Source organism: Trichechus manatus, unplaced genomic scaffold (genome assembly GCF_000243295.1).
Source record: "Trichechus manatus latirostris isolate Lorelei unplaced genomic scaffold, TriManLat1.0 scaffold00020, whole genome shotgun sequence".
Lineage (NCBI taxonomy): Eukaryota > Metazoa > Chordata > Mammalia > Sirenia > Trichechidae > Trichechus > Trichechus manatus.
Genome location: NW_004443956.1, coordinates 8,952,785 through 8,975,132, shown reverse-complemented (window position 1 = coordinate 8,975,132; position 22,348 = coordinate 8,952,785). Strand labels below are relative to the sequence as shown.

The window sequence follows — 22,348 nt, the reverse complement described above, 5'->3', positions numbered from 1 at the left end:
CATTCGTGAGCTGAAATGGACTGGTATTGGCCATTTTGAATCAGATAATCACATGGTCTACAATGCGGGGAGTGACAAATTGAAGAGGAATAGTATCACAGTCATCTTCAAAAACATTTCAAGGTCTATCTTGATCTATCCTGAAGTGCATCGCTGTCAGTGATAGGATAACATCCATACGCCTACAAGGACGACCAGTTAATATGACTATTATTCAAATTTATGCACCAACTACTAATGCCAAAGATGAAGACATTGAAGACTTTTGCCAACTTCTGAGGTTGAAATTGATCAAACATGTAGTCAAGATGCATTGATAATTACTGGTGATTGGAATGCAAAAGTTAGAAACCAAGAAGTAGTATCGGTAGTTGGAAAATATGGCCTTGGTGATAAAAATGATGCTGGAGATCACAAGATACAATTTTGCAAGACCAACGGCTTCACTGCACATACCTTTTTTCAACAACATAAATGGTGACTATACATGTGGACTTTGCCCAGTAGAATACACAGGAAATGAATCGACTACATCTGTAGAAAGAGACGATGGAGAAGATCAATATCATCAGGCAGAACAAGGCCAGGGGCTGACTGCAGAAACAGACCATCAATTTCTCATATGCAAGTTCACAAGAGCCAAAATATAAGCTTCAGTATATCCCATCGGAATTTAGAGACCATCTCTAGAATGGATTTGATGCACTGGGCACTAATGACTGAAGACAAGGCGAGTTGAAGAATGACAGCAAGGATATCATACATGAAGAAAGTAAAAGGTCACTAAAAAGACAAGAAAGAAAAGACCAAAATGGATGTCAGAAGAGACTCAAACTTGCTCTTGAACATAGAGCAGCTAAAGCGAATGGCAGAAATGGTGACGTAAAAGAGATAAACAGAAGATTTCAAAGGGCAGCCTGAGAAGACAAAGTAAAATATTATAATGAAATGTGCAAAGCCCTAGAGTTAGAAAACCAAAAGGGAAGGACATGCTTGGCATTTCTCAAGCTAAAAGAACTGAAGAAAATATTCAAGCCTCGAACTGCAATTTTGAAGGAGTCTATGGGAAAAATATTGAACAATGCAGGAAGCATCAAAACAAGATGGATGGAAGACAGAGAGTCACTGAACCAAAAAGAATTAGTTGACTTTCAACCATTTCAGGAGATAGCATATGATCAAGAACCAATGGTACTGAAGGAAGAAGTCCAAGCTGCACTGAAGGCATTGGTTAAAAACAAGGCTCCAGGAATTGACAGAATACCAACTGCGATGTTTTTTTACAGCACTGGAGGTGCTCACTCGACTGTCAAGAAATTTGGAAGACAGCTTTCTCACCAACTGGCTAGAAGAGATCCATATTTGTGCCTATTCCAAAGAAAGGTGATCCAGCAGAGAATGTGGAAAGTATTGAATAATATCATTAATATCACACAAAAGTAAAATTTTGAAAGTGGCTGCAGCAGCACATCGACAGGGAACTGCCAGAAGTTCAAGCCAGATTCAGAAGAGGACGTGAAACGAGGGATATCATTGTCGATAGCAGATGGATCTTGGCTGAAAGCAGAGAATACCAGGAAGATGTTTACTTGTGTTTCATTGACTATGCAAAGCCATTTGACTGTGTGGACCATAACAAATTATGGATAACATTGTGAAGAGTGGGAATTCCAGAACACTTAATTGTGCTCATGAGGAACTCGTACATAGACCGAGAGGCAGTCATTCAAACAAAACAAGGGGATACTGCATGGTTTAAAGTCAGGAAAGATGTGCATCAGGGTTGCATCCTTTCACCATGCTTATTTGTCTGTATGCTGAGTAAATAATCCAAGAAACTGGACTATTAAAAGAAGAATTCGGCATCAGGATTGGAGGAAGACCATTAACAACCTGCCGTATGCAGGTGACACGACCTTGCTTGCAGAAAGTGAAGAGGACTTGAAGCACTTACTGATGAATTTCAAAGACTACAGCCTTCAGTATGGATTACACCTCAACATAAAGAAAACAAAAATCCTCACAACTGGACCAATAAGCAACACCATGACAGAGAAAAGACTGAAATTGTCAAGGATTTCATTTTACTTGTATCCACAAGCAACACCCATGGAAACTGCAGTCAACAAATTAAACGATGCATTGCACTGGGCAAATCTGCTGCAAAAGACCTCTTTAAAGTGTTAAAAAGCCAAGATGTCACTTTGAGGACTAAGGTGCGCCTGACCCAAGCCACGGTATTTTCAATTGCCTCATATCCAAGTGAAAGTTGGGCAATGAATAAGGAAGACCAAAGAAGAATTGATGCCTTTGAATTATGGTGTTGGCAAGGAGTATTGACTATACCATGGACTGCCAGAAGAACGAACAAGTCTGTCTTGAAGTACAGCCAGGATGCTTCTCAGAAGCAAGGATGGCGAGACTTTGTCTCACATACTTTGGACATGTGATCAGGAGGGACCAGTCCCTGGAGAAGGACATCATGCTTGGTAAGGGAGAGGGTCAGCAAAAAAGAGGAAGAGCCTCAAGGAGATAGGCTGACACAGTGGCTGCAACAATGGGCTCAAGCATAGCAAAGACTGTGAGGATGGCGCAGGACTGGGCAGTGTTTCGTTCTGTTTACATGGGGTCACTTATGAGTTGCAACCGACTCGATGCCATCTAATAACAACAATGTAAGTAGATACTTCATCCATGATGGAGTTCCTTTGTGACAGATTTAATAAATGTTCTTTCAGAAAAGAGAGGCATAAAAGGAGCCACCACCGTAGCCCAAAAAAAAGTTTCAAATTTCCTTATGAGTTAAAGGTTGACTAACGAATGCTCAGCTAAGGTGAGAATGTAGGGTTTGACCTTATCAGTGAATAAGGTGATTAAACAGCTTGGAAACTGAAGCTTTGGGCACATACTAAGCCAGACTGTGAGCTGAGACAAAGGTCCCAGAAGTAGGATTCTATTAAGGTAACTCTTGAGAAAACCTGCCCACTTAACAGAAACTTGTCTCCACAGGAAAATAAGTTTGTAGGAGGCAAAGTGTCTTGTCACTTCTATTTTTAACATAAAATTCTTATTCTTTAAAAAGCCGCAAGCCTTCCTGGCTTATGAAAACACACAATATCCGTTTCTTCAAGCTGCCAACCTGTAAGGAATAAAAAAAGAAAGAAAAAAAAAAAAAAAAGACACTGAAGCCCTGGTTCTATGGAAGCAACCAGTACATTCTACAATTTTGTTTTCTAGGTGAGATTTTAAAATGACTAATTCGCTAGTCTGCTTCTGGTTCACTTTCCTTTTTCTCAATTGTATAAAATTGATTGGGTTTTATCTCTTGTTCCAAATAAGTACCACTAGGTCAAATAAAACATGGTACGTATTTGTATAGCTATTTAGATAAACCCACCTTCAAATTAGACTAACAAAGAACTGGCTCACTCACTTCTCAAGAGTTGACCTCCCATATGTTGACTGAGTTTATTATTTAGTTGTATTTACACAGTTAAGATTTTTCTAAAAAGTGTATTTTTAGGTTGAAAGTATGGACAGGAAGATTGAGGAAATCCTTCCCGAGAATATTTATCTTCTGGGAAATGGAAATGGTCACAAGAATATGCTCTGATATTTTAATGTGTTTTGTCTTATTTTGCTCTAACTGTTATTTTAAGATGTTTACCGTGTTCGTTAACAATTAAGATACTTATTAACTTTCAGATAGCTAGGTAGAAAGCCCTACCAATTTATATTTCTTGTTATTTCAAGAAAAGAAGTCTACCAACCTGACCCAGGTAACCTACCAACCTGACCCAGGTAACACACAGAAGAGCAGTACAGTAGTTTAGAGCGCTAAGGATTTTTTTAAAGGAATCTTTTACTTGTTCATACATTCCTCAAATTACACAGAGTACTGAGCAAGGCAGTGGGTAAGCATGGGTGGACGGTCCTCTGTGGTCTAGGTTTGTCTTCGCAGCTCAGCGCAGTCTCGCACAAGCACATCCACATACAGTGAGGGCATCTATGGAAGGGTTTCTCAACTTTGACGTTACTGACATTGGGGACTTGCTCAAATGCCAAATAATTAGTCTCTATCTCAGATCCTAAACAGCCCTGGTGGTGCAACGGTTAAGTCCTTGACTACTAACTGAAAGGTTGGTGGTTCAAACTCACCCAGCAGCTTCAAGGGAGCAAGACCTGGTGATCTCTTCCGATAAAGAGTACAGCCTAGAAAACCCTATGAGGCAGTTCTGCTCTGTCACGTGAGGTTGCTATGAGTTGAAAATTGACTTGACAGTACCTAATAATAACCACTGATCCTATAATAATAGGGAAGTAATTTAGTCAGTGAGAATGTTTTCTTTGTCATAAACACAACCTAATTCTTCTTTGTGGGGAAGTGTCCTGAGCATTGTAGGCTGTTTACCAACATCCCTGGCCTTGACCTACCAGGTACCAGTAGTATCCTCCCTCAGTGTGACAACCAAAAATATCTCCAGACATGGCCAAATGTCCTCCAAATTGTCCTTGGTTGAGAGACATTAGCCTGTGGTAATGGGAACTTACTCAGCTCAGAATGAGAGCCTTAAGTTCCTACTCCCCTGAAAGGAAGTTTGAAAATTTTTTAATAACAGAAAGTCAGGGGGACTGACCAGTGGGATAAGTCCACATGGATCCTGAGAGGCCCAAGGCGAGAGAGAGGAAGACCAGGGTTGGTTGCTCAGGGAAGACTGGGGAGATAAAGAAAGGAAATGTCTATTCTAAAGGCACACAAAAGAATGAGGGATTTTCTTTAACAAAGGGCTCCAGCAAAATTCAACTTTGTCGCTGGCATGTCCTAGCGAGGGAGGGATAGGATGATAATTAGACTAATTTCTTGTCTTCAAGGAGTCCACATTTACTGGTTGAGGAAGACAATTAAACTCTGATAAATGACGGCCTCCACAGGAGAACAGAGAAGGGGGGTCAAGGGTGGTGCCCATGAGAAGCCAAGGGCCTGAGTTCACCAGGGCAGAGAAGGTGAGGGTAGAGGGATTGAGGGAGGGCAAACCTGGGAACTGGAAGTAGTTGGGTCTAGCTTGGAAATCGTGGAAGACAAGAGAGGATGGAGAGGTCAACAGAGCCTTTAATGTTAGAGGCCTTGGATTAAGTTAAATTTTAGAACTTAATTCCTGCCTTCTGGGAATTTGTATTCTAAGTGGGTGAAACAGACTACGCTAATACGAAAGGATATGCACTGCTATGAACAAAGTTTATCTAAAGCATCCTAGGATTTTTGGGATCCCTGAATTCCACAGGTCACTTTATCAGCATAGATTTCCATGGCATGTGTGTGTGTGAACTGCCCTGGGAGAAAGCAGGAAGAAGACATGGAATAGAGGTGGCATAGTGGTTCACCATGGATTAGGATTATTTTCACAAACCAAAACTTTGTTCCGGTGTGATGAACTACCATAGCCTCTCATTTTGAGTAGGAACTTCAGACTTAATTCTGGTCCCATTCCCTTCTGCTGCGATGGTTGTCTCTCCCTTTTCCCTTGTTCTGTGCCGTCGAGGCGATTCCAACTCATAGCGACCTAATGTGACACAGGAGAACTGCCCCACAGGCTTTTCTTTTGGCTATAATCTTACAGAAGCAGATCACCAGGAACTTTCTCCTGCTGAGCCGCTGGGTGGGTTCGAAATACCGACCTTTTGGTTAGCTGCCAAGAGCTTAACTGCTGTGCCACCAGGGATCCTCCCCAGTTAGTCTCCCCTACTTCTTACTATATAATATTTCTTGAGTAAAAGTCATCCTTGCCTGGTTTAACACTGTCTGATGCAATTTTTTCTTCCACACCAGACACAAAAGTGCTAAATTAAAACTTGATGAACAAACCCACACATTTGTCCTTCCATCTCCCAGTAATCCTTGCTGTCACTCACCTGACTGCCACGGAGAAAAACTGCTCAGAAAACTTCTTTTAAGTGGCATGGATATTTAAAGAAAGACCCTGGCTCTCATCACCCAGTCCATACAGACATGAAAGTTGCAGGCAGTATAAACAGTAACTCTCATCCTTAACTAAGCGAATTCTGACATCTCAGAAAAGCTGAAGAAATTCAGACATGGTCAAAAAAAAAAAAAGCTGTAAAAACGAACTGCAGCCTATTCCTAAGCTTTTGTCTTATTAATTTTTTTTAAACCCAAGGTTCAGAAAGCATTCACTTTGACAAAATACATTAAGCTTCACTGTACTACATATTTGTCTCATTCTATCAAAAAACCATTCCCCATTCTCTCTGTTGAGCTGTATTTTGATAAATGTGTAGAACAGAGTTCCCACCACAAAAATAGCCCCGTATACACCACCAGGAAATTAAAAACAAAAGAACACCTAACAGCTATCTGTTTTAAGACCCAATCAACCATATCAAACAAACAAAAAACCAAACCCACTGCTGTCAAGTCGACTGTGACTCACAGCGACCTCACAGGGTTTCCAAGGCTGTAAATCTCTATGGAAGCAGACCGCCACATCTTTCTCCTGCGGAGCCACGGGTGGCTGTGAACCGCTGACCTTTCGTTTAGCAGTCGATTGCTTTAACCGTTGTGCCACTAGGGCTCCTTCAAACAACAATAGGCTCGGTGAAACAATTCCCTATCCCTTCCCCCAAGCCCCAAAAGTATACCAAAGATACATTTCAATAATTCAGGGAGTTTTCATGAGTTAATTACAACAAAAGTTTTGTTGGGGGAGAAAAAAAAACCAGCTAATTTTTCCTCTCTGTTTGACTAATAAAAGCCATGATTTTATGGAAAAGCAATAAAAACGCTAGATAAATATCTGTGGTGTGGATTAACAAAAATGCGTAAGGATATTCCAATTTCTATGTCAACATTAATTAGTGCTCCGCTCCGACATCTTTTGCCTTTGTTTTAATTTAAATGTAAATTTCAAGTGAATTTTGTATTTTAGATTCTGTCTTTTCTTATTGACAAATAAGATGAGAAGAACATATCAGGAGAGACTAGATCTTCCACATTCCAATTAACGGCATGATATGCATAATTATTACAGGATAAAGATAAAGCAGGTAAAGCTAAAAATCTCTAATGGAAACATATTCGAATGAGGAACAGAAGATCAGGAGGATATGAAAACAGACTCCCATCCTATCTAAAGCCTAAACTACAGCTTCCTACACCTCCTCAGTGACTTTGATTCAACAGACACTTATTGAGCACAGACTGTTTGCCAGGCAATGCTAAGCACTGAGGACAAAAAGATGAAGCCATAATCACAATCTCATTTATAGGGGTTTAGTATTCTCTGATCACAACTGGTACACAAAAATCACATATTTATATAAAACTTATCCTGTACTGTCCAATATAGAAGCTTCTAGCCAAATGTGCCCATTTAAATTTTAAAATAAATTTTTAAAAACTCACTTCCTCTGTCTCATTAGACACATTTAGGGGCTCGACAAAATAGCTACACCTGGCTATTGGCTACTGTTATGGATTGAATTGCGTCCTCCAAAAATGTGTGTTGTAAATCTTTATCCCTGTATCGGAAGAAAATTAAAACGAATCCACGAGAGCCAAAGTACAACCTTGAGTATATCCCACCTGAATTCAGAGCCCATCTCAAGAACAGATTTGATGCACTCAACACTAATGACCAAAGACCAGACAAGCTGTGAGATGACATCAAGAAGGACATCATACATAAAGAAAGAAAAAGGTCATTTAAAAGACAGGACAGAAAGACCAAAATGAATGTCAGAAGAGACTCTGAAAATTGCTCTTGAACATAGAGTAGCCAAAGCAAATGGAAGAAATAATGCACTAAAAGAGCTGAACAGAAGATTGAAATCCGCGGCTCAAGAAGACAAAGTAACTATTATAATGAAATGTGCAAAGACCTAACACACTTGGCATTTCTCAAGCTGAAGAACTGAAGAAAAAAATTCAAACGTCACGTTGCAATTCTGAAGAATTCTATGGGCAAAATATTGAATGACCCAAGAAGCATCAAAAGAAGATGGAGGGAAGACACAGAGTCACTGTACTGAAAAGAAATGGTTGACGTTCAGCCATTTCAGGAGGTAGCATATGATCAAGAACCCATGGTACTGAAGGAACATGTCCAAGCTGCACTGAAGGGAATGGTGAAAAGTAAAGAGTCCAGGAATTGATGGAATATCAATTGAGATGTTTCAACAAACGGATGTAGCGCTGGAGGTGCTCAATGGTCGATGTCAAGGAATTTGGAAGATAGCTTCCTAGCCAACCGACTGGAAGAGATCAATATTTGTGCCCATTCCAAAGAAAGGTGATCCAACAGAATGCGGAGATTATCGAATAATATCAAACGCAAGTAAAATTTTGCTGAAGATCATTTAAAAGGAGTTGCAGCAGTACATTGAAAGGGAACTGCCAGATGTTCAAGCCGGACTCAGAAGAGGACGTGGAATGAGGGATATCATTGTTGATGGCAGATGGATCTCGGCAGAAAGCAGAGAATATCAGAAGGATGTTTACCTGTGTGTTTACTGACTATGCAAAGTGTGGATCAGAACAAATTATGGATAACAACTGCAAAGCATAGGAATTACAGAACACTTAATTCTACTCCTATACATAGATCAAGAGATAGTTGTTTGAACAGAACAAGGGGCTACTGCTTGGTTTAAAACCAGGAAAGGTGTGCATCAGGGTTGGATCCTTTCACCATATTTATTCAGTCTGTATGCTGAGCAAATAATCTGAGAAGCTGTACTATATGAAGAAGAACAGGGCATCAGGACTGGAGGAAGACTTGTTAACAACCTGCGACACACAGATGACACAACCTTGCTGAAAGTGAAGAAGATTTGAAGCACTTACTGATGAAGATCAAAGACTACAGCCTTCAGTATGGATTACACCTCAACCTAAAGAAAACAAAAATCCTCACACCTGGACCAATAAGCAATATCATGATAAATGGAGAAAAGACTGAAGTTGTCAAGGATTTCATTTTACTTGGATTCACAATCAATGCCCATGGAAACAGCAGTCAAGAAATCAAACGGCGTACTGCAGTGGGAAAATCTGCTGCAAAAGACCTCTTCAGTGTGTTGAAAAGCAAAGATGTCGTTTGGAGGACTGAGGTGCACCTGACCCAAGCCATGATATTTTCAATCACCTCATATGCATGTGAAAGCTGGATAACGATTAAAGAAGACTGAAGAAGAATTGATGCCTTTGAATTACGGTGTTGGTGAAGAATATTGAATATACCATGGACTGCCAGAAGAACTAACAAATCTTTCTTGGCAGAAGTACAGCCAGAATGCTCCTTAGAAACGGGGATGGTGAGACTTCGTCTCACATACTTTGGACATGTTATCGGGGGGACCAGCCCTTGAAGAAGGACATCCCACTTGGTAAAGTAGACCAGACCTGTTGTCATCGAGGCGATTCTGACTCATAGCGATCCTATAGGACATAGTAGAACTGCCCCATACGGTTTCCAAGTAGCGCCTGGTGGATTCAAACTGCTGACCTTTTGGTTAGCAGCCATAGCTCTTTACCAGAAACCTTGGTGGCGTAGTGGTTAAGTAGAGGGTGAGCAAAAAAGAGGAAGACCCTCAATAAGATGGATTGACACAGTGGCTGTAACAAGATGCACGACTGGGCAGTGTTTGTTCTGTTGTAGGTAGGGTAGCTAAGAGTCAGAACCAACTCAATGGGCACCTAACAACAACATCGTATCTGTGGATGGAATCCCATTTGGGAATAGGGTTTTCCTTGTTATGTTAATGAGGTCATGTCAGTATAGGGTGTGTCTTAAACCTAACCACTTTTGAGATATAAAAGGAGCAGGTTAGGCACATCAGAAAATAATAAGCAGGAATGGGGAAAGACAGATGCCACATGGAGCTCTCCAAGGACACCTAGAAGAACTCTAGAGAAGCTGAGACAAGGATATTTCCCCCCTAGAATGACTCCCTTGAATTTGGACCTCTAGCCTCCTGAACTATGAGAAAATAAATTTCTGTTCTTTAAAACCACCCACTTGTGGTATTTCTGTTACAGCAGCACTAGCAAACAAAGCCAGCTACCATACTAAGCAGTGCAGCGCATGGAGACTACATCCATCATCACAGAAAGTTCTATCAGATAGTGCTGCACAGACTCAGTTCAGATGCCGAATTATTAATCCATCACTTACTGATCCTATGACGTTAGGGAAGCTGGTGAGTCTGTTTTCTTTGCCGTAGACACAAGCTAAATGTCTGTCACTAGAAGATTAGCTAAATAAATTATGATCTATAAATACAATAGAATGCTATGGAACAGTTAAAAACACCAAGTTACATCTATAGGTACTAGCACACAAAGATCTCCACAACCAAATACTGACAGGAATAAAGCAAGCTGGACTAAGAAATGTCCGATGTATTACCATTTATGCAAAACACACATTCATATATGAAATCTATCACATATTTTTCTGCAGACGTATCTCTAAATATAGAAATATGTAGAAAAATCTGTATACTAAACAGACAAATGTAGTTACCCCTAGGGTGGTGGCCAAAAGGTATTTTGCTATTTATAAAATTTACAACATGCCAGTTTAGCATAAGATATTAATATTTTCTGTACAAAGATGATGCTAACAGCAATCACTACCCCATCAGTACCTTCCAGATACCAATAAAAGAGCTTTGAGTATTAAAAAACATTATTTATATGTAAGACTTGGTCAAGTCTAGAGTCCTCGGATATAAAGAGTGTAAAAATAGTACATCATGATTCGTAAATTCCTTTAGAAGAAATTTCAAACCTACAGACGCAAACACTTGTTACCTTTCGAGACCAAACTCTGATTAGTGATGACTCAACTCTCCACTGTGCTGAAATTTGTTCACGTGCCTTTGTTCCCCAATCAAGTATTTAGCCTCAGCTATGGTGGTCGAATTCTAACAAATTAGTCATTAAAAACCCTACAGAGCACCGTCCTACTCTGACACACACAGGGTCGCCATGAGTTGGAATTGACTCAAAGGCAAATGGTATTGTTTTGTTTTGTTTTTACAGGACAGACAATTGGGAGGGAGATGTGAATAGGAGAGACCTAGTCCCTGCCCTCAACATGCGGATAGTCTACCCAGAAAGGAACACATTCAACAAGTTTATACAACAAAATGGGATAAATGTCATCAAGCGGAAGTTTGGGGAGATACAAACACATACAGATTTGAAAGGATAGTAGGAAGTTAGTGGACAAAATGTGTGTTGAGGGGAGACAAGCAATGATTCAAGCAAAGATACAGAAATGTAAAGCCCAGATATGAAAGAGAAATGGAAAGAACTCCCGTTCGGCTGGATAGAGGAGTGGGAAAGGGGAGAAATGAGACAGAGCTGGATCATGCAGAGGCTTGTCGCCATGGTACAGAATTTAGGATTTTATCTTAAAGGAAGACACAGAGGTGTGTTTTTACACAAAGGAGTGCCATGATCGGTTCTGTTTTTACAGAAAACTTATTCTGGTTCCAGGGTGGAGACTGGAAGAATAGGTGTTATAAATTGGCAAGATGTGATGTTGACCCCTAGACTATGGGAGTAGCAACTGGGATAGAGAAAAGGGGACTGATTTGAGAGCTGGCAGGGATAGAATGTGCATGATTTGAACTTCTTTCAGCTGATGGAGAAGATAAGTATACTAAACGGTCTTATCGGGGTAAGGTATAGGAACTCAGCAAATTTCTCTTAGATGCCTTTTTTTTTAGTGCTAAAGATCTTCATCTCCTTTTATAGGTCCATAATTTTATCTACAATCCCCAAATCCAAAAAGCTCTTAAAAATGGAAAGGTTGATGGCAGCAACCCCAACTTGAATTAACATGAGGTTCTTCATTTTGCCTTATCTCATTCTACATGAATATTCATATATTTCCCTGCAGAAATATTAATATCTGTGATTATGGATGCTGCCAGGGAACACATTAGGTTTCGTACATAACAAACCATGTAATGCACTATATTACCCTTCTAAAATTTAAACAACATCGGAACTTGGCTACACATTTGGCCCTATGGTTTCTGATAAACAATCATGGACCTGAAAATTTCCACTTTGGTTTTCCTGCTTTTAAAGACAGCTGAGATCTTGCTGATACATACCACTGTTGATCACACAGCCGTGTGTTTGTGTGTGTGTATGTGTGTGTGTCTGGGAACGGAGGTGGGATGTGAGAGAGTTAGCCAGTATTATTGACTGTGCATAAGATCTGGAGTTCAGAATGTTTGTATTTTAAGTGCTGACCTTTACATGCATTAGATACATGGTAATGTTCATTTTCAGGAAGGTTTTGCCAAAGTAGAGAATCTGCTACAGGGCTAACCCTATGCATCTGTCCCTCTGGGGACTGATACTTATTTCTAACAAGGTGTCTGCTAGAAGAAGCCAGGGGCATCAAAAGGAATCAATCCCATGCCTTCACCTACAACCACCAACCTTCATTCATTTTTTTAAACCACTGGCCCAGTGCTCTGCTAAGGGATTTGGAGACTACTGCCAGTGAATGATATATAATCCCAAACCATTCTCTGGAAAGTTGTTCTACAGAGGATGCTTTATAAGTATTTGTTAAAACAATAAACTAAAAAAAAGATATGAATCTACGTATTTGTATGTTATTTATGTTAACAAAAATGTTAATTTTATACCATCAAGAAATGAGAAAGCTGGACTGCTGTCTTTTTTTTGTTTTTTGAAGTTGAGTACAAGGTTTGAGAGAGGGGAGAAGAGAGCACCTGGGGAAGCCTCTCCTTTGGTGGGTGAATTTGAAGAGACAGGTGGACGAAGAATTTAAGCACATCTTCTGACTGTCTTGTACTGTATCTGCCCACTGGCACCTCTCATTAAAGACTTACCTTATTAAGTAATTTTTGCAGTTGGATTTATATTCACTTTTGGACTGCCACTGACCTGGAAGTTAACCTAGGGGGTCTTTGGATTGCAAAGACAATAAAATAGGGAGGTTCCTGGTAGCCTTAGGTCCTTTTGAACGCTGAAGAAAGTGGCCAGAAAGGTCTTACCTTCAACACATGAAGGCTGTGCCCGAGTTGTGCCAGCAACCTGTCCCGGGAAGCAGGAACACTTGACCGTTTGGGACCGCTCTTCGATGCGGTTTTTATTGCAGCACCTGTGCACGGCCACCACCTCACAGGTCCCTTGCCTGATTTGGTGGTGGCCTAGAAGGTAATGAGAGGGAAAAACAGACCCAATGCCGTTAGGAGGATATGAAACCACCAAGATCATAAACAACACTATCACTACATTTTCCAACCTCCTGAGCTATGCTTGTGCATCTTTGTAACTTTTTTGATACATTTTTAAATGAATATAAAGGTCACATTCAAAATGGTGCAAAAAACTCCTGTTAAACCTGTGGGGGGCAAAACATTGGCTCCATGAACTTCGTCTCCTGGTGTCACATCCATGATCATGTCACATCACGTGGTACTGACCTGCACTAACTTAGTGACAATTTCTTGGAAGATGATTAGGAATTTGCAGAAGCAAGAATGAGCTTAGTTTAGCAATAGGTGGAATGATTCCTATGGTGGGACTTTTACTTAAGTGAGTAATCCCACCTTTGGAGTCTGTCATTCTACTCAAATGTCAGTTCTAGAAAGGGAGCATATCTGACTGGTCACATGTTGTTACACATATGTTGAAGTCCTAAGCCTTGTCTGTACCTGTGTCTGTACCTGTGAATGTGACCCTGTTTGGACACGGGGTTTTTCTTTTGTTCTGTTAATGAGATGTCACACCAGGGTGTGATGGGTTCTAAACCTAATCCCTTTTGAGTGGTGTCTTATAAAAGAACAGAACAGACACAGAAATACACACAGAAGAAATCATGTGACAATCTAGCTACAAGTCCAGGGCTACAGACAAGGAAGGACTCTCTCCTCAAGCTGATGCCCTGATTTAGAAATCTAGCCTCCAAAACTGTGAGACAATAAATTTCTGGTCTTTAAAACCATCCACTTTGTGGTGTATTTGTTATGGTGGCACTTGATAACTAAGACACATGACAACTGTAGCAGCCAGCCTTTAAGACAGACAGTCCCTAGTATTCAACTTTGTGCAGTCCCTTCCCACACTGTACCAGGGTTAGGCTGTATGACCAACAGCATACAGCAGAAGTGAGGGTGTGTCACTTCTGAGATTAGGTGGCCTCCATCTTGGGTGCTGCTCTCCCTCCCTCTCAAATCACTGACTCTGGGGAAACTATGCATGAGTAGCCCCGTGGAAGGGTCCCTGTGGTGAGGAAGGGAAGTTTCTTCCAACAGTCACATGAGTGAGCTTGCAAGCAGACTCCTTATGCAGTCCCCTCCCACAGGGAACCAGGGTTAGTCTGTGTGACAATAGCAATATGGCGGCAGAAGGGATGGTATGTCACTTCCAAGATTACATCGTAAAAGACAACAGTGATGCCTGTTCACTTTCTGTCACTCTGTCGTCACTCACTCTGGGGAAAACCATGTCAAGAGGAGGAGCCCTATGGAGAGACCCACATGGTAAGGAACTAAGGTCTCCTGCCAACTATCACATAAGCTGAGTATGGAAACAGATCCTCCAGCTCCAGTTGAAACTTCAGAGACTATAGCCCCGGCCAACAGCTTAACTGCAATCTCATGAGAGACCCTGAAACAGAACTACCCAGCTAAGCCACTCCCCGATTCCTGGCCCTCAGAACTTCATGAGAGAATATATGTTTATTGCTTTAAGTATCTAAGTTTTGGGATAATTTGTTATGCAATTATAATACACCAACTCTGGCTGTACCAGAGAGATTACCGTGGCTCTGATTGATAGAAATAATGTAAACAAGATTGCAGAGGCAATGTTTAGACATTATTAATAAAAGACAATGTTTTTGAATACCCTCAAGCACCCTTGTCATTTTTCAGATACACCATTTACATATAAATTGTTATGTGAATTATAAGCAATCTCATCTACTTGTTAAAACAGGTTTCCCCAAGGATTTCCATTGGTTAAGTCTTTGCCTGGTTGCTGTTACCACATGTGCTTCAAAGTAACAAAACCAGCTTAAAAATATTCCATAATTCAGACTTTTTAATCCATGCAGCTAGGCCTTCCTCAAAATAACCTCTATATTATTCTGAATTTTTTCTTGCCCTTCCTTCCCTGTCATACTACCCTAAATGCTGGAGGAAGCAAAATTCAGTTACTGGAGAGAACATATACTAAGGCAAAGCTTTATTTGTAAACTACATAAAGGCAGAACCTGTGCCCAGAGAAACTATCAGTGAGAACGTTTTCAATCTACTACCGAAGAAAGCATGAGTACGAAAGAAGTGATTAAAACTATAAAACCTAATTAAATGTTCACAACTAGAGTGCTGATTTCCCATAGGAAGTTGTATACAATGAAAAAAAGGAGTAATTACAATGTCAGTAAAGTAGCATGAGACTTTAGCACAGAGTCAGCAGAAAAGTGAGGCTTGGGAAGGGTTAATGGAGATCCTTCCTCTGGTTTCTAACCGAAAATAAGCACCTTCAGTTCAAACACGTCCCAACAGCTAATGACTAGCTGTGTGGAGGGCCAAGATGAACTCATACACAGTCCTCAATCAGTGACCGCCCTCCCTGTTGGCCATCATGCCTTAATTAGATTATTAAATGACCCTGGAGAGTACCTAATGCAGTTAGCGCTAAACCTGATTTTTAAAAAAATGAGAGAACTATGCTTTAGTAACCTCTTGGAATACTCAAGAAATGATCTGGACATTCAGTAATTTCATAGTTTGCTTACAACTGTGTTGCTAATTAGATACTCATGTGTGGTGGGTTGAATAATGCCTCCCCAAAATTCCTGTCCACTCGGAACCTCACAATGTGACTTCGTTTGGATACAGGGTCTTTGCAGATGCCATTAGCTTAGGATCTTGAGAAGAAATCATCCTGGAATTACGGCGGGTCTTATAGCCAATGACTGGTGTCCTTACGAGAAGAGGAGACACGCACAAACCCAGGAGAGAGAGAGAGAGACGCAGAGGAAAGAAGGCTCTGTGGAGACCGAGACAGATGGGAGTGATGCACCTACAAGCCAAGGAAAGCTTTTGCCACCAGAAGCTAGGAGAGAGGCATCGGATGGAATCTCCTTTAAAGCCTCTAGAAGGAACCAGCATTCCACCAATACCTTGATACCAGACTTCCGGCCTCCAGAACTTTGAGAGAATAAATTTCTGTTGTTTTAAGCCATCAAGTTCGTAGCAGTTTGTTATGGCGGTGCTAGAAAATGAATACACATCATCCACAAATACAGGCGGCTTTATTTATTTTATTTTTCTTACTATTCCAACTGAGGACCTGGGTCCACACTATTGTACTTCACTGATTTTAAGATACACATTTTTTTCACCTTTTAACATATCAGGACTTGTCCCAGTTGATAGCATTTACAATTACAAGCAGCACTGCTTTTCTTTACTAAACCAAAAACCAAAGCAAACCTGTTGCTGTTGAGTCAATTCCGACTCATAGTGACCTTATATGACAGAGTAGAACTGCCCCATAGGATTTCCAAGGAGCGGCTGGTGGATTTGAACTGCCGATAAAAGAGCCGTATCTCTCACGATTCCACAGTGGATTTTGTGGTAGGTTGCAGGTGCTGTTCTGATTCCTTGTAAATATTAACCTGTGTAATCTTATAAAAATGTGACAGGTAAGTACTACTTTTACTCTTATTTTACATTTGACAACATGTACAGAGATTATCTAACCTGCCCAAGGCTACACAGCTGGAAACGGAAAAGGCGGGATTCAAACCCAGACAGACAGTGTCGATGCTCTCACAGGATACAGGGAAAGTTCCCCTCTTTACTAGCCAAAGACTTACCAGCCAAAATGGTGTCTCCACCACAGTAAGCCACAGGACATAGCTCAGTTTCCCACTGCAAACATCTTTTCTATTTGATGACAGGGTTTGTAGGACTCCCACAGAGACAGTCTTTCAGGAAATGTGTATGCTGGTGACACTGGATCTTTGAATAAGGGTATGCCTCATTTCTTTGTCATCTACAGCTCCTTGCACAGAGGATAGGTACCAGAAATAGTTACTGACTATACCTGCCTGAGAAGCTCATGTTGTAACAACATACAACAACGTCTGATGTATGATGTTGTTGGATGGGGAAAAATAAAAGCTGATTACAAACAAGAAGCTAGTAGCTTTTATGGTACAATTCCCTATTCATTATGGCTGGTACCAGAGAGTGGCCACTTCAAGTGACCTCACTTAAAACAAAGACAAATTTTCCCTCTTAAACAGAGAGGGATCATTTTGGTTACGTTCCATCTTGAAAAATGAAGGGAAATATATGTACATAACGTGAGGCCCGTGCAGTGAGTGAGAGGCTGTAGCTGAACTTTCTCATGGCAAACGACTTTAGAGTGTAGAGTTCCATGGTATGAAGTGGAGTAGATGAGACTGAGGTATCTAGAAGCACGGCTGCTCTCTGGTGGGTAACTGGCCAAAGAGAAAATAAACCACTACCCTCTTTGTGCTATTAATTCTTGTCAGTGGCTGGGCCATTTCCATTCCGGTTGTGTCTGGATGGGTAGGTGGGCGGGTATTTATTTCTATTTATTTAACCAACACTTTAAAGAGCAGTGCCTGGTACATAGTACGTTATACCCGTATTTTATAGCTGGGGAAACCTAAAACTGTTACTTGATTCCTTCCCACGTTTCTGAAATTGTAATCCAGTTGGATATTTTGTTTTTTAAAAAAGAAGACTTAAAAATATTGGCATAGAAGGTCCCTGGGTGGCGCAAACAGTTTGCACTCAGCTGGTAACCAAAAGATTGGCGGTTCAAACCCATTCAGAAGCACCACGGAAGAAACAGGCCTGGTGATCTGCTTCCATAAAGCTTACAGCCAAAAAACCCTATGGGGCAGTTCTACTCTGTAACACGTGGGGTCTCCCTAAGTCACTAAAACCACCGCCACCAAGTACAACAAAAATATTGACACAACTGTTAAGATGTAGGGTGCCTAGTTTTCACCCACCAGAAAAGATAATGTAGACACTATTAAGCATTATGGTAATCCTTACTACAAAAGTGACTGCTTTAGAGGCTAGTTTAACTGTATCTACAGAGTGAACTGCTTACAGGCGTTTCATTCTTTCCTTATTAAATATACTTTTGAGAAAATTTGCAAATAACAGGAAAAAGACCCATTTGTCCCACTGGAGGCAGAGTCTCTCCATTGTAAAAGGGATAACATATAAAACCCCATCTGCAATTGAAGTTCTTGAAAGCTGATAGAGAGAAGGCATCTGATTAGAGTGACTTTCTTCATGCTATTATTTCCCTTGGATCCTTTTCCTTTTGTTCAAATCCTTTCTCCCTTTCCTCCTCCTGCCCAGCACTAGAAAATACACCCTCAAAGGAATGCCTCACACTCCAGTGATCTTCTTAGAAGGCATTTATTTGATTCAAGCATGGTTTTCTCTATGGCATTCTCTGTCTCTCTCTCTCTCTGTGGGAGCAGAACAGAGGAAAGAGAAGGCCAGATACAAGATTTTACGAAATGAAGGCAGAGAAAGAGGCTGTAGCTATTCACTGCCTTTGGCAAACATGCCCAGTATTCCTAGCGGTGGTTCCCTTATAATTCTCAACTTTCTTTCCCTAAACCAACCCCAAATTTGACTTTTAGTCAAAAACGGAGATGTCACAGGATAGAAGTTAAGACTTGGAACCAACCGTGAGATCATCAGCTAGACAAACTTGGTGATTTCGTTGTGGAGACAAATATTTACTAAGCCCCTTACATGTGGCAGTCCCTCTGCTGGGTGCTGAGGATGGAGCAGTAAAGAAGAGACACTTTCTCCAGTCTCAGCAAGTAGAGATACCAAATGGAAATTTCTCCTCAGATGGAAGTAGACTTGACCTTACCTGCTCGTAGTATAGAAAAAGCAGTGGACTTGCTGTCAAAAGAGTTGAGCTGGAATGCCGGCTTCCAGACTTGGGCAATTCAGTTAAGCTTCTCAATCTCGCTGTTCTCAGATATCAGTATTTTATTAGCTACTTCACATGACGGTTATGAGGTTTATATTCAAGTGCCCAATGAACACAGTGAGCTACCTGAAACACAGCTGGGTGCTGAATAAATAACTTACTTATTTGTTCACATATTTATTCAATAAATATGTATCGAGCATTTACCTTGTGCCAGGCACTGAACAAAACAGGCCAAAAAGAAGTCATTTTCCTTGTAGACCTTTTGTTTTAAGGATAAAAGAAAGAAAAAAAGCAGAGAAGATGCAATTTCAAATATGGCGGTTCTAAGAACATAGGACTTGAGTTAAAAATCGAGGTGGGTGAGGAAACAAGTCACACAGACATCTGAGGGAAGGAGGTGAGTGTGACTGGAGCTGTGTGAGAGAAGGAAGAGGAGCAGGAGATAATACCAGAGAGAGAAGGGAGGGCGAATGCGCAGATTACATAGGGCTTCAGAGGTCACTGTGAGGACTTGGGCTTTTATTCAAAGTGGGCTGAGAAGCCATGGGAATTCTGATCTTAGAATGACCTGAACTGACATAAACTTTAAAAGGATCTATTGTGATCAGAATAGAATAAAGAGGGACAAGAATAGAAACAGGACACCAAGTCTGTCACAATAACCCAGGGCGAGATGATGGTGACCTGGACAAGGGTGGTGGCAGTGGAGGGGGTGAGAAGAGGTTAGATATACTGATTAGGGAGAGATGATAAGATTGGTTGACAGAGTGAATGTGAGATGTGAGAAGGGAGGAATCAAAGATTTTTCTTTTGAACAACGAGAAGAATGGAGTCCCCCTTAAAGAAATCAGGGATAGCTAGTAGTTTGGTTATTAAATTTTAGATGCCAATTAGATATCTAAGCGATTTATGCATCAGGTGTTCAGGAGAAAGGTCTGGTTTGAAGATGGACATTGCTCATCGTTGGTATATGTGGCATGGGACTGGATAAAATCCCCGAGGGAATAATTATACCCATTGCTGTCAAGTCGATTTTGACTCATAGTGACCCTATAAGGACAGAGTAGAACTGCCCTCATGGGGTTTCTAAGGAGCGGCTGGTGGATTCGAACAGCCAACCTTTTGGTTAGCAGCCAAGCTCTGAACCACTATGCCAAGGGAATAATTATAGCTAGAGGATTTTAAAAAAAAAGAAAAAGGATCACTTCAATGTTAAGAGGTTGGAGAGATGAGAAGGAGTGGCCAGAGGCTTAAAAAAAGCAAGAGGGAGTTTGTGGTGTTTCAAGTGAACAAATCTATCAAGTAGAAGGGAGTAATCATGTTTAAATGCTGCTACAAAGTCAAGTAAGAGGAGCGCCATCAGATATTGCAACAAGAAGGCTGTTTACGGCCTTAACAAAAAAAGTATCTGTAGACGAATGGAGATTAATCTTGACTGGAATGGGTATGAGAGAGTGTGGAAAGGGGAAATTAGAGATAATTAAAGCAACTTTTTGAAAAATTTTGTTGTAAAGAGAAAGAACGAAATGAGAATGTAACCAAAAGAATATATAGTTGTTAGCAATCTATTTTTAAGATGTGAACAATTATAACATCTTTGTATGCTGACAGAAAAAAATTGTAGCGAGGAAGCAATTGCTAGAGACATGTCTTTGAGTAAATAGGAGAAAATGGGAATCTGAGCACAAGTGGAAATGCAGGCTTTTGCTAGGAGCACAGACAATTCATTCATAGTTCTCCCTCTTCCCAATTTTCTGCATGTTACCCTTGTGCAGGATGAGCTATACGCGTGTGTGTGTGTGTGTGTGTGTGTGTGTGTGTGTAAGGTTCTTACTATGTGAGATTTCACAAAATCTCATCACAATAAAAAAAAAATGCCTAGTCACACACAAAACCACTCCCCACTCAATATTAGGAGCTGTTCTGTCAAGTCTGTCGATCAGTCTTTCAGTTATTGTCCAGAACATCCTACAATGCAGTTAATGCAGAAGATGGCAGAATTTCATTAAGTCAATGAGAGTGATGTTGGAAAGCTGCTTGAATACCACTCAAAGGCACTGACTGAGAATTTGGCAGAGTTGAGTCAACAACTGAAGAGTAGACAATTAATTGAACAGGCAAAGGGCTAAAGAGAGGCCCTTGGGAAAATTGGTGAAGCTCTTGAATACTTCTGTAGATATTTATGATCACGTGGTAAAACGCAATTACAAAATGAAGGGCAGTACATTATGCCATAGTATAATTTTTTCCTTGAAAATTTGTGGCAAAATCCAATCAAAAAGTATAACCCATCTGTATTTTTGTTTTACCCACAGGGTCCTCTCCTATGCCCAAGAAATACAATATATTTCCCAGCTTGACTCAAGGAAAATTTCCCATTTTCCTGGAATACTCTCTTTGTGAAAATAACTACTATTGTTCTGTCCTAATAGATATTACATGTAAAACTTTTCAATAACAGATCAAAAATCAAAACAAAATAATATGTTCTAACCCAACTCCCCCAGTCGCTTACCTCAGTTTCTAAAATATCTGAAGACTTCCTGTATCAGTTCTAGTAAGTCTTAACAAAATGTTTCTTTCCTCATGCTATTCAAAACACTATCTAAAGACTCATTTTTCTTAATCAAAAAAGTCCACTATCTTTTTACCATTCTTTGCCAAGAATATTGTCGACCAGAAGATACAAAATACCTTGAGATGATATGTATCGTATAATACTTTGAGAGGACCTCATCATATATATATATATATATATATGAACCAGAAATAGCTACCACTTTAGTTATAATATAAAAACTGGATTAATAATATCAACTTCAAATGTAAAATTGAGATATCATCTACTTTTAAGTGCCTCAACTCTTCCTATATTTCATAAGAATGTCCTCAAACAGTCACTTATTGATTATAACTTCATGGGCTGAAAAGGTAAAATGCATTTCATTAAGGGGTATCACTCCAGAAATATGACTGCACAAAACAAATCTCTTGGGATCACTCATGTTTCTTAAACAGTCTCTATGTGTGTGTGTGTGTATGGTAAATTGGCTTTTTAACTCCAAATGTTTACAGAACATTAAAAACAAAAAACCAAACCCATTGCCGTCAAATGGATTCTGACTCATAGCAACCCTGTAGGACAGAGTAGAACTGCCCCACAGGGTTTCCAAGGCTATAATCTTTATGGAAACAGACTGCCACATCTTTCTCCCGTGAAGCAGCTGGTGGGTTCGAACTGCTGACCTATCAATTAGCAGCCGCCGAGTGCTTAAACATTGTGCCACCCAGGCTCCTTTTACAGAGCATTGGGAA

The 22,348-nt window shown here is 40.4% G+C and overlaps 1 protein-coding gene across 1 annotated transcript in view; it reads right to left on the bottom strand.

Moving 5' to 3' along the window:
- The window catches only part of TAFA4 (TAFA chemokine like family member 4), a 148,821-nt gene that overhangs the window by 8,242 nt on the left and 118,231 nt on the right, over positions 1 to 22,348 (bottom strand). Inside the window, exon 3 of the mRNA XM_012554476.1 lies at positions 13,066 to 13,221. Within this exon, the coding sequence (XP_012409930.1) occupies positions 13,066 to 13,221 (156 nt within the window). The remainder of the gene's footprint in view (positions 1 to 13,065; positions 13,222 to 22,348) is intronic.